General features: G+C 41.9%; 1 protein-coding gene across 1 annotated transcript in view; it reads right to left on the reverse strand.

Annotated features, from left to right (window-relative positions):
- The window catches only part of LOC117484542 (endothelial zinc finger protein induced by tumor necrosis factor alpha-like), a gene marked incomplete at its 5' end in the record, with an annotated part of 54,471 nt that extends 41,846 nt beyond the window's left edge, over window positions 1–12,625 (reverse strand). The window contains 5 exons of the mRNA XM_034132970.1: window positions 10,534–10,973; window positions 11,154–11,266; window positions 11,447–11,754; window positions 12,401–12,439; window positions 12,602–12,625. Of these exons, the coding sequence (XP_033988861.1) occupies window positions 10,534–10,973; window positions 11,154–11,266; window positions 11,447–11,754; window positions 12,401–12,439; window positions 12,602–12,625 (924 nt within the window). The remainder of the gene's footprint in view (window positions 1–10,533; window positions 10,974–11,153; window positions 11,267–11,446; window positions 11,755–12,400; window positions 12,440–12,601) is intronic.
- Between the last annotated feature and the right edge of the window lie 4,323 nt (window positions 12,626–16,948).

Consider the following 16,948-nt stretch of genomic DNA (forward strand, 5'->3'; position numbering starts at 1 on the left):
ATGACAAATATTCTCCTGAATATTCTCAACACAACAACCTCTGAACAATGACAAATGTTCTCCTGAATATTTTCAATACAACCACCTGGAACCTCTCTCTCTTACACTCTCTCTCAACCCTGTCTACTTCTCTGCACTCTGCCAGTTGCTCAAACAGACAAGCCTGTTTACAGTTGTCGGTGAAATGCCGCTCCTCTGTCTTCATCTTCAGCTAAAGCATGAGACTTTCGTACTGTGGGTCAAAATAATGCGCTGTGATGTGCAGTCGACACGTTGGATGCGATCCGAATTATCTAACGCAGCCCCTCGTCCTCCACAATGTTAAGCTGTAGCCACCTATTTAGCTATCGCTGTTAAAAGCTTGCTGCTCGTAGAAGTGTCCATGCGTCTCCCCGACAAACTTTCAAGCGTGGTCTGCCGCAAGCAAGCGGCAGGAGCGGGGCTGTCAGCAAGGGCGCGGAATGCCGCGGAACACTGTACAAATCCCGTTTCAATAATTCCCCTCTACTCTAAAGTTGCATCTAAAACGCGATCTGATCTAGCTGTGTATTTTTTGTTATATTCAATCTCATTAGCTACAGGCATTTTTGAAGCTTGTAAAGGGAAGATGACAGCTCTCACTCGCCACTCTGCTGTTCCACAGCGCCGCTTCCCCTCCCTCTGCTGAAATTATGAATGTAAGGCGTATAGTAATCATATAACACGGCAGGGCCCGTTACAGTTTGTTTGTATCTGATTTCAAATAAACAAAGTCTTGGCTTTCAGAATATTAAACTTGTTTCGGCAAATTCAGATGATAAATACAACTTTGAAAGCTTGTAACGGCATAATTACAAGCGGAGACCGGAGTAACGTAACGTCACAGCAGGCATAACAACAGCCGGTGTTTCTCGTGAGTGTTTTCCCCGGGAAACAAACACAATACACACACAAACGCAAAAATACACAAACACACACACTCGTGGGCTTCCCCCAGACCAGTAATCCAAACGAAAATATCTTCCCTCCGTTACTACTTTGATCATTTGCTCCGCTTCCAGAGAAGAGGAAACTTTAAAGGCCTTTTTCTCAAAATGATGACTCGGTGACAGTCATTATATAATGTGACATATTTTGCTTAATATTTGGAGTACAAAAACAATCCTGATATCATTAGAAAGCTATGAATCTCTTCTTTCCAACAGTGTATACAATTCAAAATGTGTTTTCGATGGAGCAGGTCACTTTGCATTAGGTAAAATAAAGCAGGCAGACATAACAGGAAGAATATGTACATTTTAACCCAATCAAATAGGACATTGTCACACCATTCAAATGTATCCATGTAAATTACAACCAATAAAAAAGCTTAGATTTGTTTATTTGTTACGTTGTTTAGTTTATTTGTTACGTTGTTCTGTGTGTTTCAGCCGTTAACCAGATAGAAAGAATAGATACACTTGCAAACAAGTCAGAAGAACCAGCGCAGAAGAAAACTAAATACAGTCATTCTAAACTTACATTTAACAACTGGAAGGTCACATCCCTGACATCCACTTCTCCGGAGCCTGGACCTTCATCAATCATAGAAGAACCAGCGAAGCCAGATAAACCCAAAAGCAGCAGCTCTGCGGCCGCAGAGACTGTCAAAGCCACCCCCACCGCCGCCGTTGAACCGAAACAGGCTGGTTCCGACTGCTTGGAGGTTTGTTGTCGGGACATTGAGGCGGGTAAAGCTGTACAGCTAACTGTCGAAAAAAAGGAGACCGCTAGATCGTCTGGGCAAAGAGAAAGGTACTTCAACGCAGAATGGTACAAAAACAGAGAGTGGTTAATTATTTGCAAAACCACTAAACGGGCCTTTTGTGAAATATGCAGATTTGCTGCTGTCAAACGGCTTGTAACTTTCTCAAAATGTGAAGATGATAGCTTTGTTAATACCGGAGTTAATAACTGGAAAATGTGCCCAAAGCCTCCATGAACAGTTGTCTCTGACTGTACGATGGGTATCAGCTGATTATGTTGTCCATGAAGACTTCATAGGAATGTATGACTGTCCTAAGACTGACGCAGAATCAATAACCCACTGATAAACTGCGATGTTAACAACCTCATGATAACCTCATATGTTTTTAACTTAGGATCATAGGCTACCTGTGTTTAGTCTAGAAAAAGGTAAATGTGTGCATTTTATTATAAAGTTGTGTATATTTACAGACTGTTGCAACAACTAAGAAGCTTATAAACATGAGGTTTAAAACTAAAAGAGCTTTACAAAAAAGTAACACAATTAAAGATGTTTGGAGTTTTATTTGAGTTATAAATTTACATTTTTTGTCAAAGAGATGCTGATTTGAAACCGTTGTTACATACAGTTACGGCATTTCCTGTTTCTGCAGGAGAGATGGGAGTTTGTCCCAAAGCTTGCCGCTGTATTTACTCCCTCCATCTGACAGGAGGGAGCCTCATGTGTCACTCCACAGAGTTCACTCCGTCACGGAGGGGGAGTGTGTAGGGCGTGGTTTGGGATTGGGCCATGCACACGCACTTTTTTGCCCCCCCCCCACTTCTAAAATGAATCCGGTGCGCCTGGCTGTCAGCATCAGCTGTGGGCTTGGCTTGCTGTTTAAAACACCTTTTTTTTATCCATATCTCTCGCTAGAATCTCCCACCATCCAACTAACAACAACAACGTCAAGCCTTTGGGCTCTGAAACTACGGGGCGGGCCGAGGACAAATATACATGCGTTAATTGCACGTTAAAATCATTTGTGGGGTTATTAACGTGTTAACTTGACAGCCCTAGTTGAAATAGTCAATTACTAGCCATATCTTACACATTTCTGTTTTGAATTATTAATATGTGGATGACAGTTGAACTGGATGATGTAACATGTATGCCATCTGCTGGAAAGAAGACGTATCGTTCTGTTGAAGTTGTTTAGTAAAGCTTTCATTTCATAAACAATCTTTGAGTACAGACACTGTCCTGCAGAGAGCACACAACCCAACGGCACGTTTTTGGTCTAGCATCACTTTACAAAACGTTTGCATTAAGACACTAATGCATTTCCACCATGGCGCGGAGCGCGGTTTAAGCTTGCCCTGTCGTGCCGGGCCCGTTTTTGGTTGCGCTTCCACTTGGCCTAGTTCCGGCCCGGGGCTACTTTTTCACCTCTTTTCTGGCCCGACAAAATCGTGGTTCTATCGGGGCCAACAAACAGGGCTGAGTCGGGCTGAGTTTGCTAAACTAGAGAGAGAATCGCTGGCAAGGGGGCTACAACAAGATGAACATATTTGACCGTGATTTAATTGTAATACACGTTTCAAAATGATGCCGAAGTAACAACATACTGATACCGGTTAGTAAAAACCATGAATTAATGCTTTGACAAGTCTGCAGACAGACGGCAGGCGAAAAACCTTTTAAAATGTGTGTTTTCTAGATGGAGATTGGCTAAGCCAACGCAAGATATGCTCCGACCGTCCACACTCACAACAACGGCCTATACAGACATAAATAAACCAGCGACTGTATTCGCCATGACACAGACAGTCTGTGGTTTGTACTTGTTTAACTTTTGTCTAGTTTCTGAACAGATATGAGGAGCTGTGAGCTTGAGTGCTAACAGCTAACGGCTGTGTTGTTTTTCTGGGGTTCTCATTGAAGATGACGTCACGGCTCCGCCTACACTGCGTTACTATAGTAACTACCCCAGTTCCTAAACTGTAATGGAAGCGCAGCATGAAGTGAGCCGGCCCTAACAAGGCCCAACGCGGCCTAGCAGTACCGAGCGAGGCCGAGGCCGACCGTGTGGTGGAAATGCGCCATAAGACTAGCTGGTCCATTGTAAAGGTCAGTCCACCTTAAATGAGCAGTGGGTGATCAGCAGGTGAAAGGCAGGAAACGGGAACTTGGTCCTGAGGACATGTAACGATTATTAAACAAGAAATAGTCGAGTCAAGGGGTCAAAGAAATGAACATTTGTGATTATTAGCGAATCGGTTGCAGGTGGGTGAAATCAGGCTTAGAGAGTAACGTATTACATGTAACGGCATTAGGTCATCAGGATACAAAATAGGCAAATGTATTCCCTTTAGGGCTGCACGATATTGGAAAAAACTGACATTGCAATATTTTTTTCCTCTGCGATATATATTGCGATATGAAAAAATACAGGAATTGAAGAAAAGACAGGTTTTTTTTGTCCGCAAGCTATCCTTTCTTGAACTTTCATGCTATACAATTGGTCTTTTTTTAACGATATTTAACCGGATGAAGGATTTTAGTCAGACTTCTGGATCTTAAGTTATCAGAGCAACAAGCTGAGCTAGCTCGGTTATCCCGCTGTGATCTGATCAAGAATGATTGTGATTGGTGGTTTGCTGTGCATGCAGAGCCTGCATGTCACTCACTCAAGTACCCCTGACATGAGAGCCGCGCGAGTTTTCCTTTTGTAACAAGCAGCAAAATAATTGTAATATGACGTGTTTGAGTTAATTTGCAGACTTATTATCGCACGTCCTAAAAAATAAATTAAATTAAATAAAAATCGTCCTGCATGCGCATAACGTGATTATCCTCACGACACGATATATCGTGCAGCCCTACTTCCCTTACAGTTACAGAAGCAAAAACAATCAGATAACAGGTACATTTATGTAAAACAGGGCTCATTAACAGGATAGCAATGATACCAAACATTTAGAAATAAAGAACAATACATCAAATCATCCTATATCTCTATATGGAAACTTGGAGCCCTCAATCCAAAATAAAATGGTTCATCAACAGTCAGTAATTAATGTATGAATCAGAAAATCAGTATGACAAAAACATTAAACATATTGTCCACTTATGTTGATAAAGATGGAGTTCACTTAAGTATTTTATGAATGTTGTGCGACAATGTTAATCCAGTCAGACAGATTTTTCTCATGTGTGAACTGTCTTAAAGGGCCCATGTCATGCTTTTCCGGTTATTACCCGTCCCCTTGTGTTATGAAGGTTTTTATGCATGTAAACGGTCTGCAGAGTCAAAAATCCTCAAAGTGCACCCTGTAGGGCAGTGGTTCCCAAACTTTTGGGCCCAAGGCACACCAAAGGACAAAAAAAAATCTCAAGGCACACCTATTGTGCAAAATAGCCCGTATAACACGTGTTATCACTCATATCATGTAAAATATCTGTAAATGTGCATAATTATTTACTAATGCCAAATAAAATGTGACAAAGACAACTATATTACTCATGAAATATTTATTAACGAAATATTTCAAATTAATTTGAAACTTTATGAAATTAGGCTTCATCAAAGCAGCAACACACTCATTTAAACCAGACAGGTCACACAATAAAAAATGAGGCGAAGGAAACTCAGCAGAAATTCAGCACAGAGAACTGTCAATGCAAGGAAGCTGCACTGTCCATGGGCCTGAACTACAAATTATAAATATAACATTTCAGCAATCAGCATAGAAACATGTGCTATTGTAAATATTTTTGCCGATTTACAAATTAGTGAGATACATGTGCCTGTCGGGGCGCGCAGATTTTTTAATCCTTGGTGGCACTGAGGAGAGGGCCACTCGCAAGTCCTGTTCAACAGAGAGCCGTGACCTCCTGTTGTTCTTCATGCCGCTCGCCTGCAGTTTCTCTGTCAATTGCTGCTCAATGTCTTCTGACATGTCGTCGATTCTTCTTTTGATGGTATTATCAGACGACGGCACTTTGGATAGCTCATTTGCGGCATCTGGACCCAGCATGATACCTACAATTTTTTTGCAAGCGGGAGGATGAGTGTCTCCTCCATTGCCTTTTCAGACACTTTCACACAATCCAACAAACGGTCTTGCTGCCTCTGGTTCAGATCCCGCGCTCTTATGAAGTAGGCCAAGTTTCTCTGAACATGGAAGGGATGTTTGGTTTCCAAGTGCTTCTTCAGCTTGCTTGGAACCATGTTCGCATTAGCTAACTTCTCCCGACAGACGACGCACTCGGGTTGAGGATTGTTGCCATCCCCGGTCCAACTGAAGCCATAAGACAGGTAACTGTCATGATACTGTCTGCTGACAGTTTTTTTTCTCTTTTCTTTCGGTGGTGGGTTTTCTCCGCACAAGAAAGCGCTCCATTTTCCCTCTTGCGTGTTTCTTTGTTTTAATGTTGTCCTTCAGCCTTCGGTGTGTCACGGTCATATAATTCCCACCTGCAACTGCGTTACCTGCGAAATATGGGGTTCCGTGAGGATTTTTATTAAAATAATTGTTTTTAGGTATAGAGTTTGCCTCTGTATTATGAAATGAGTGCATACAAAGTACTGATATAGTAAATTAAAAAATAATTATTTTTGTGTAGTTGTATATTGCAATAATCACGTATGGTTGTCACAAAATCCCACGGCACACCCGGACTTGCCTCACGGCACACCAGTGTGCCGCGGCACACAGTTTGGGAACCACTGCTGTAGGGAGTAAAACTCTAACACAGAAAATACCTCCCCAAAACGCCTCGTTGGAGATTTCTCATGTTCTTCCTGGGCATCGTGACGTCTGGATACCCAGTAGCCACGCCCAGAGCTATGACGCACCCTCTGCCAGCCAAGCATATATACTGTTGGAATCTCAGGTTCAGTTCAAAACAGTGCTAACTGGGCTAACAAAGTTGCTAGCGTTTACATATATCAACTACAATGTCAGCAGATGGCCTTACATGTTTCTCATAGCAGGAGAATGTCTGCATTCACACACGAAATACTCAGACAGTATACTCCGGGTGATTTACCGTACGGTCAGTCGCGAAACTTAATTACATTATAGTTGGCTTTCCTAGCATGTATGCTACAAAGCTAAACAACAGGGCTACCTATAGCTAGACATGCTAGGAAAAACATTGTTTTTATGCAAGCTAAAAAGAATGACCGACACGTAGCAGACTACCGTATAAGATTGCAATTGTAAACACGTTATTGCTAGCCTAATATGAACCACTAGCTTTTGTTCACAGTAGGTTGGCATATTACACTGAACTAGCAAACATAGGTTAGCTTATACAAAAACTGATGCTCCGCTCAGAGCCGAAAAAACACTGTGTTAGACATGGGCGGAGCCTCTCTGGTGGTTGACTAATCAGAACAGAGTGGCCGAGCTGACTAATCGGAGCACACTGGGCTCACAGGGAGGGGGGGGGGGGGGGGGGGGGGGAGGGGGGGGGCAGGAGCTCAAACAAGCCGTTTAGGGCAGAGAGTGAATACCGGTGAATACCAGAGGTGTGGACTCGAGTCACATGACTTGGACTCGAGTCAGACTCGAGTCACCAATTTGATGACTTTGGACTCGACTTGACAAAATCACAAAACACTTGCGACTCGACTTGGACTTGAACACCAATGACTCGGGACTTGACTTGGACTTGAGCCTTCTGACTTGAGGTGACTTGATACTTTAATTCAGGGGTCTCCAACACGCCGATCGCGAGATGCCGCTAGAAGAGCAGACTCCCGTCGGGGAGAGCAGAATCTTCAGCCGCTCCTACTCTTGCTGTGAATCCATGCAGGCAGGGGCGGGACTTTATTTTGCTGAGCCACCATGCAGCCAATCATATGCGAGGACACACTGGGATCATACCATTATGTGAAAGAAGGGTGCAGACGCTCGAAAGACAGCAGGTGTAGTGGTACAGGCCAGCTACACAGAGCGACGGGGAGACGGGGAGCCGGATTTAAATGCAAGCGCGTCGGAAAAAGTCAAGAAATTAGCGAAAACCGAAAAAAGAAGCAGCATCTGGCTGCATTTCAATGATATTGGAGAAAGCAAAGCTGAGTGCAGGATTTGTAAAATGAAAATAACCTTCAGAGCAGGTTTTTTTTTTTGGTAACCACTCCATTTATTGTCTGAGGTGGGAGAAGTTCAGATCTTGTACTTGAGTAAAAGTAACTGAATGTAGGAATATTCGGTTACAATAAAAAGTCCTGCATTCAAAATGTTACAAGTAAAAGTACAAAAGTATTAGCATCAAAATATACTTAAAGTACCACCTGCAGAGGGATCTAGATTCAGGTGTTCTTTTCCCCATAGAGACGCCTCGCTGCACATTATCCCTTGCATGAAGATAGATTGTGGGTCCCTTATAACATGTTGTACACAGTGGAAATAACAGTGTTAATTTCGTCAACGAAAACTATGACGAAAAATGTTCGTCAACGACTTTTTTACATGACTAAGACGAGACGATGACGAGCTAAAAATAGATTCTTGATAACGAAAACTATGACGAAATGTATATTTAGTTTTCGTTGACGAGACGAGACGGGACTAAGGTGTTAATGGTGGACTATCGGACATTCAAAATGCAGCATATTTTCCCCCAAGTGTCCGTCTTGTCTGTCAAAATGCATCTTACGTTTCTAACTTGCAATATCATTATTTCCGCTCTCTTCACTCCAGAAGAGCGATCTCCCTGTGTCTCTGTGTGCGGGGGGCGGGGCCTAACAGACACGCTGCAGCGGCACACAGAGATCTGCCGGGGACGGAGCGTTCAGAAGTATCGAGACACTCTACAAGGCTCGATGTGGAAAAAGCTTGTTTGCCATTAGTGTTATGGCGTAAGCGCGTTGACACGAGTAGAGTAGTCTGTCCAAACAGCCGGCCAAAAGGCGTCATATTCAATCGGAGAAATGCACAATTTTCGACTTCCTTAACTCGTAGCTCTGTTGAGCCAATTACGAGTAACGTTATCACATCAGGTGCGCAGAGGTGGGAGAAGTACTCAGATCTTGTAGTTAAGTAAAAATACCATAGTGTATGAATACTCTGTTACAGTAAAAGTCCTGCATTCAAAATGTTCCTCAAGTAAAAGTATAAAAGTAGCGACAGAAAAAGTAGTCATTGTGCAGATGGGTCCATTTCAGAATAATATATATGATATGTTTTATAATGATTGATCATGAAAGTGTTCTCAAAGCTGGTAAAGGTGCAGCTAGTTTGAATGACTTTGTATACTGCAGGGTAGCTTGTGAATTTACTCCAGGTGGAACTAAAGTCTGATTTAACACTTGATTATATTTCACATCATTCATCCACATCTGTGAAGTAACTAAAGGGATTAAATACATGTAGTGGAGGAAAAGTACACCATTTACCTCTGAACTGTAGTGGAGTAGAAGTACTAAGTAGCAAAACATTTAAATGTAAAGTACAAGTACCTCAACATTTTACTCAAGTACAGTACAATATAATAACATAATTATACATATTTTATTTATTTATTTCACATTTAAATAAAGCAATGTTAATTCGGTTAACAATTTGTTTAGTTTTTCCCTTTAAAAAATAACAAAAAGTAAATACAAGAATACCGTTAAAGTACCGGATCGATAAGCAGTTTCGATAAGAGTAGTAGTACCGTTAAAAACCTTAGCGATACCCATCCCTATATATTACACAAGTAAAGTGTTAAGAGAATGAAATGTTGCTTTACGAATTTCAACACTTGATGCTGTCACCTTGATTACAATGTCAGAAACCTGTATTTGCCTAACTGAATTAGTTTAAAGAGAGAAAACATTTTGACTAAAATGTAATTTTTCATCGACTAAAAGTTGACAAACGTTTTGAGTTTTCGTCGACTAAAACTAGACTAAAACTACGAAGGATAGGAATGACTAAAATGTGACTAAAACTAATAACCATTTTCGTCTAAAGACTAAGACTAAGACTAAATCAAAAACAGCTGCCAAAATTAACACTGGGAAATAATCATTCTGGTTACCTTAACATCAGGGATCTTATACATTAAACTCCTTCTGAATCAAACCGTCACGGTAGCCTTACCTTACTTATCCCTCTTAAAATAGAAGAAAACACGTTACTTTACCAGCAGAGAGAAAATGGATTATTAAATGATTAATGTGACTAATAAAGAGCAGTTTGATTATTAAGTATTATTCTGTTGATCGATGTTATTACATTTGTTGAAAAGCACATAAGGACTTGTTTAAGACTCGTTTTGTCAAAGTAAAGGACTTGGACTTGACTTGAACTTGCCCATCCTGACTTGAGACTTGACTTGGACTTGAGCGCAAAGACTTGAGACTTGACTTGGACTTGAGCGCAAAGACTTGAGACTTGACTCGGACTTGCAAAACAATGACTTGGTCCCACCTCTGGTGAATACACATACTTTACAGAGATGCTGTATGCGAAACCAATGTGAGTTTGGAAAATTGCACAGTATAAATCTATTTTAGTAGACCTCAACAATGGAATTATGATAAGTGGAAATGGCCATGACATGGGCCCTTTAAGACTTATTCATTGTCCTCTCCATCAGCTTCTGTTTCCATGTGTTCAGCTGATTGGAGGCTCTGCCTCTCTGTTATCCTCAGTTTGAATTTCATTAAGTTGTGAGGACTGATGACCAACACACTTGTGTCTTTTGAAATAACCATGCCATTTAAATCTTTTGTCACAAACATTGCAGCTGTATATTTACTCTCCTGTGTGGACTCTCATGTGTGTCTTCAAACCTCTACTCTGTGAAAAAGCTTTCTTACAGACTGAGCATCTGTATGGTTTCTCTCCTGTGTGGATTCTCATGTGTTCCATTAAATGTCCACTCTGTGAAAAAGCTTTCTTACAGACTGAGCATCTGTATGGTTTCTCTCCTGTGTGGATTCTTATGTGTTCCTTTAAACCTACCCTCTGTGAAAAAGCTTTCTTACAGACTGAGCATCTGTATGGTTTCTCTCCTGTGTGGATTCTCATGTGTGTTTTTAAACTGCCACTAACTGCAAAATATTTGGAACAAAATGAGCAGCTAAAGGGTTTCTCTCCTGTGTGGATTCTCATGTGTTCCTTTACACTTCCACTCTGTGAAAAACATTTCTTACAGACTGAGCATCTATATGGTTTCTCTCCTGTGTGGATTCTCATGTGTTTTTTTAAACTGCCACTAACTGCAAAATATTTGGAACAAAATGAGCAGCTAAAGGGTTTCTCTCCTGTGTGGATTCTCATGTGTTCCTTTACACTTCCACTCTGTGAAAAACATTTCTTACAGACTGAGCATCTATATGGTTTCTCTCCTGTGTGGATTCTCATGTGTTTTTTTAAAGTTTGACTTAATGCAAAATATTTCGTACACACAGAGCAGCCAAATTGTTTCTTTACAGCACTACGGCTTGAATCACTGAGAGATTCTTGTCTATTTTTCAGTGATTTTGAGGCTGAAGCAGATTCTCTGGTCTCCTTCCAATCAGCACTGTCTTCAGTGTCAGGTTCAGAAGAGTCTCCAGTGTCAGGTTCAGAAGAGTCTCCAGTGTCAGGTTCAGAAGAGTCTCCAGTGTCAGGTTCAGAAGAGTCTCCAGTGTCAGGTTCAGAAGAGTCTCCAGTGTCAGGTTCAGAAGAGTCTCCAATGTGAGGTTCAGAAGAGTCTCCAGTGTTAGGTTCAGAAGAGTCTCCAGTGGCGTACTCAGTCTTTGGTTGTAAACTGCTCTCTGGATCTGAGTTCCTGGCTGGTTCTGGTCCTCGACAGTCATCTCCATCAGCTTCTGTTTTCATGTGTTCAGTTTGTCTTTGATGAGGCTGTGAGGACTGAGGTTTCTCTTCATCATCTTCACTCTTCACAGGGTCAGGAGTGAAAGTGGACTTGGTGATATCAGCCTCCTCCAGCTCCTGAAGCTGCTCTCTCTCCTGACTGATCCTGAGTTCCTCCTGTTCCTGCTTAATGTGTGGGGGGGGCTCTGGGTCCTCCTGGTCCAGACTGGTGCTCCAATCCTGCTGGTCAGGGAGAACCTCTTCTTTAACCACCACCAGCAGCTGGACGTCTGCAGGTAACAGGAAACACACAGTCAGAAAAAACGGTTAAGTATTAGCATTTCAAAATCTGATCACCATTAAAATGGGAGATATTTTGCAGCCCTAATTAATGCCTTTGTTTTTACTTTCATATTATCTTTCTTAGTTCCACCTATTGTGTATTTTTGTTGTCTCAATTCACCTTCTGTAGCCCAGCCCCTTTCCAGTTCCAGTTTAGCAGTAGCTGCAATGTAAACAAGGAATTGTATTTGGCATCGTTCACAGATACACTATGCCTATAGAATGAAAATACTCCGTTACAAATTAAAATCTTGCATTCAAACCTTATTTAAGTAAACGTTCGCAAGTATTAACAGAAACATGTACAGCACCTTCTTAAGTAAAAGTAATGATACTGCAATGACATTTTCGCGGGAGCAAAACGCAACATCTTGCAAGAAACAGCGTCTGAGGGCTTCTTAACATTTAAAGGTCCCATGTCATTCTTTTCCAGTTATTACCCGTGCCCTTGTGTGTTATGTAGCTTTTTATGCATGTAAACGGTCTGCAGAGTCACAAACCCTCAAAGTACACCCTGTAGCGAGTACAATTCTAACACAGAAAAGGCCTGTCTAAGCTGCCCCAGAACGCCTCGTTGGAGATTTCTCTTTTTCTTCCTGGTACCAAGTGACGTAACGACGACCAAAATGGACTCATTGGTCCAAATGGACAATCCGCGGAGCCGTTATGTTACGTCCGCGGAGCCGTTATGTTACGTCCGCAGAGCCGTTACGTTATGTCCGCGGATTGGTCCAATTGACCAATGGACTTCCTCACACACACTCAATCTTTTTTCAGCTGCAGCTCCGCGGATTTCTCAGCCTGAGACGGCGGGACGCGGCGAGGCTGTGAGTCTGTGTGAGCAGCAGCGAGCCTCGCAACGTCCCTCCAACACGGCACCCAGACCCCACGCAGCATTCTCATCTGTTTGTCATTACTGGTTGCTAACTAACGCCATTGTAACACATAATCACTGATGTTCCGCTGTAACGGTGGTGGACTCATCAGAACAGAGTGGGCGAGCTGACCAATCAGAGCACAGTGGACTCACAGGGAGGGGGGGGGGCAGGAGCTCCAACAAGCCGTGTAGGACAGAGAGTGAATACACATACTATACAGAGATGCTGTATGAGATACCAATGTGAGTTTGGAAAATTGTAAATCTATTTTAGTAGACCTCAACAATGGAATTATGATCAGTAGAAATGGCCATGACATGGGACCTTTAACAAACTATGAATGTGTCATACCCACTTAACGGGAAGAAACTCAGCTATCAGACAATATTAACCATTGTTAGCTAAACGAAACACAAGGGTAATACAAAGGCTCTGAATTAGCCCTGAGCGAAAAAATGCTAACGCACTTAGCAAAGAACTCACGGTAAAATATTACCTTATTACTCAGATCTGCAAACAATATATCAGCTAGCAAGCTGAGATTCCACAGATTCTAGAAATACAAGTATCATCACTGAGCGATCAAAACTCGCACCAGGGGAAGCAAACCCAGACATCACACCACGTAGCTTTACGAATACACTACTACCGCCGCCTGCTGGTAAGGAGAGTTATTGCCACTCACGCATGCGCAGTTCGTACGTGCTTCTTGGCAGTCGGCTGTGTAAAACTACCCTTGGATGATGGTAAGGTAGACTAAAAGCTTTAGGAATCCAAAGTACAACATATATGCATGTTGTGGATGTTGCAATACATTATAGTCTAATGCTGGAAGTGGAACAAATTTGCTTATGAATAAAGTGTGGAACGTAACTCAAGGAGGGTATCTTGAAAAGCGCTTTAACCTGTTAAGCCCTGAGCCTGTTTTTCAGGTCTCAGGCTCGAAAATGACATTCCCAGAACAAATGACCATATCTTCCCTTCTAAAAGGGTTAAATTAATAATCTTTGTTCTCAAAGTAATGATAAACCTGTGAGTTGGATGTAGAAGTGTCAGAATCAATATAAATGTTTTTTATTTTAAAGAAAATTCAGATTTTACATAGTAAAAAACTGTAAATTATAGTGTCCGTCCAAAAATAATTTTTTACAGATAGTGAAAACTACCCTTGGATGATGGGTTAGTAGACTAAAAGCTTTAGGAATCCAAAGTACAACATATAATAAGTACCCTGTATCAAGATTGATGCAAAACAAGTGAAATTTGACCTTTTTAGAGAGATTTAGCCAAAAACCCCCACTTCTGGGGTCATTTGGGTGGATTTGACCTATCTCTGGCCCCCCTTGGTCGATTTGGTTGGTTGACATACCCTTGTGACCGTTAGAGCCAATAGAATCGAAGGGAGAGGCACACACCCACACACGTTGTAAAGAAAAAATGTGGGCGCTTCGCGTGTGGAAAACGAAAGCAAAGTGGAAGAATGTCTCCTTCTGGAGTTTGGAAACTAAAACGCAGTTGTATTGCTTATGGATTATCAGAAATAATTTCAAAGAAGGCACAGATACATTGGATGAACCTATGGATTAACTGCAGCATCGTTTTTTTATCGTTTTAATGCCATTGAAGACCACTTTTGACCAAGGTAAGCCATGTTTACGTGTTTAGCTACTTAGCTCCACATGTGATGATGTACGCTTTCGTTTATAGCGTCGCGAATGTTTATCACTGAGTGTTGAGGAGGGCACCGTTAGATTCAGTGTCTCCAGGACACCAAAAAAGAGTGTTTGGTTGTGCATCTAGGATAAGTAATAAGGGAGTTCTGAGTGAGTTTAAGTGCCGCATTACGTTCCATGTTTTCGCTTGTGGCTAATTCAGAGGCTGAGTGCTAGCATTGTGGTTTTTTTTTGAAAAAAAAATTAAAAAGATCAGTTAGCTGAGTTTCTTCCCGTTACATGGATATAACACATTCATAGTTTTATTCAATATTAAGATTCCTTAGACGTTGTTTCCTGCAAATGACGCGTTTATCCGCCCGGTACCGGGCGGAAGGTGCGTAACAGGTTAATACGTTTGTCTATCTGGCTTACTGCCGCGGATCCAAGCCGCACAACAACATAGCGCAACATTAAAATAAGGACAGCTATTTACACGTGGATGTTCAACGACAATAAAGCATAAACATGGCTGAAAAGGAAAATGTGGAAACGAATGAAACTCCTATGGACCCAAACGTGAATGAACGTGAAGTACCTGTGGAAAATGCTGACGTCAGACCAAAAAGAACAATAAGACCTACAGAAGAGGCTTTAGAAGCTAAGCTGGTGCAGTTAATTAAAAAAAGGAAAACGAAATTGGGTCAAGTCTCAAGGAAACTTGTTTTGATTGATTCACATGATTATGGGAATATCATTGAGATGCAAAGTTGTCGTGGGTTTTTTCAAATACTCTCCAAAGAGTTTTCAAACTCACATCACTCAGTGGAAGAAATGCTGTCAGAGCAAGAACAAGAAAGTGATCATGTTGACTGGTATCTCCCAAAAATGGCATATTTCAATGAGTTTCAAGATGTGATGGTTAGCTAGAGCTGCCTCCTTTGAGAATGTGCCTCCTTCTGACCATGGCTCATATACTGCATATATGTCAAGTCCACATAAAGCAATATCAGTGGGCATGATAAGCAAAAAAGGTAAAAGCTATAAAATCTATGATAAATCTTCAACAGCTTCATCAGTAAGAAGAAAGGCAGAGAGAGCTGGGCTCATAGCACACGCTGTTGCCTTACCACAGAAACACTCACTTGAAAAACAAGAAGCTGACCTGGAAGCAATGAAAGCCAATATCAGAGCTAAAATGGAAAAGCTTGAGCTTCAAACTGATATTGATGCTGCAACAGCCAAAATTAAAACATTGGAAGCTTCAGATAATGATGAATCTGATCCTGACCCTCATGTGGGAGAGGAGCAGTGTGACAATGGTCAGCCAGCTGAAAATTATGATTTCCAGGATGAAGAGAACCGAGGAAAACCTGTGGAGAAGGATAATAAAAAAGAGTTTCATAAGGCGCATTCACACCGCAGTACTTTTTCCACAAAGGTTCATGAGAACTTAGTTCATGAGAACTCTTTAGTTCTCATGAACTAATACAGTAGTACAGATCGCGCTCACACCGGAATAAGTTCCTGGGGAAGGATTAGGCAAATGAAGCCGCTGACGTCACTTTTTCTTCTTCTGCTTTGGGTTTACTGGCAGGCCGCAAACAACTTCACAGCGTCTACTCCCACCCGGAGTCCCCGGCCGGAAGTCCCCGGAGTGGGGGACTGGCTTCAGTAGAAGCTACTAGGACTCCCAGCAGCTTCTACTGAAGCCTTCCGAGTAAATCACCAGAACGCCGACACCTCCTCATCTCCACCGCTCCCATGTTTTCTTTTGTGTTGCCATAAGTTAGTCTCTCTGCGTTGGTGCGCTGGGCTAATGCTAATGCTAATAATGCTAATGTGAGGATAATAAAATGGCGGTTTCACAAAACTTTTTGGGAGTTTTACGGGGCGTGTCTTGCAATCCGCCCAGCCAATCAGACATAGGAACCTTTTTCTCCCACGAAAGTACCTGCTCTCTAGCAGGGACGGAAAAGGGGGTGGAAAAGGTTCCGATTAACTCATTTTAGTTCCGGCTCTTTTTGGTGTGAACGCGACATTTCGGAACTATATCGGAACTAAAGTGGGAAAAGTACTGCGGTGTGAACGCGGCTATAGACTCCAATTCAATAAACTCAAGTCATGCAGCCCCTAGTGGTCATGTACAAGTATTACAACCAAGGCCCACAACAAGGACAGCAGCATCACTCCATCCAGGTCAGACAAAGCTCTCGGACAGAAAGCAATGACTTTATTCAAGTAACGCAGTGACAAAACGAAATCACTGAAATACTAACGAAGGAGCAACGCTTAACATTACTCCCATCCAGAGAAATACCCATCTTTAAAAGAGATCCATTACAGTACCTTTCATTCATCAGAATGTTTGAAAAATAAAATAGAAGATGAAACTGACAATTACAAAGACAGGCTGTTCTTTCTAGAGCAGTACACAGAAGGCCAAGCTAAAGACTTGGTAAAAAGTTGCCAATACATGGATTCTAAAAAGGGCTTTTTGGAAGACTGCTCCAAGAGAACTATGGACATCAACTCTTAATCGCAGCAGCTTGTTTGGACAAAATG

The sequence above is a fragment of the Trematomus bernacchii genome, unplaced genomic scaffold (assembly GCF_902827165.1).
Source record: "Trematomus bernacchii unplaced genomic scaffold, fTreBer1.1, whole genome shotgun sequence".
In the NCBI taxonomy this organism is placed as follows: domain Eukaryota; kingdom Metazoa; phylum Chordata; class Actinopteri; order Perciformes; family Nototheniidae; genus Trematomus; species Trematomus bernacchii.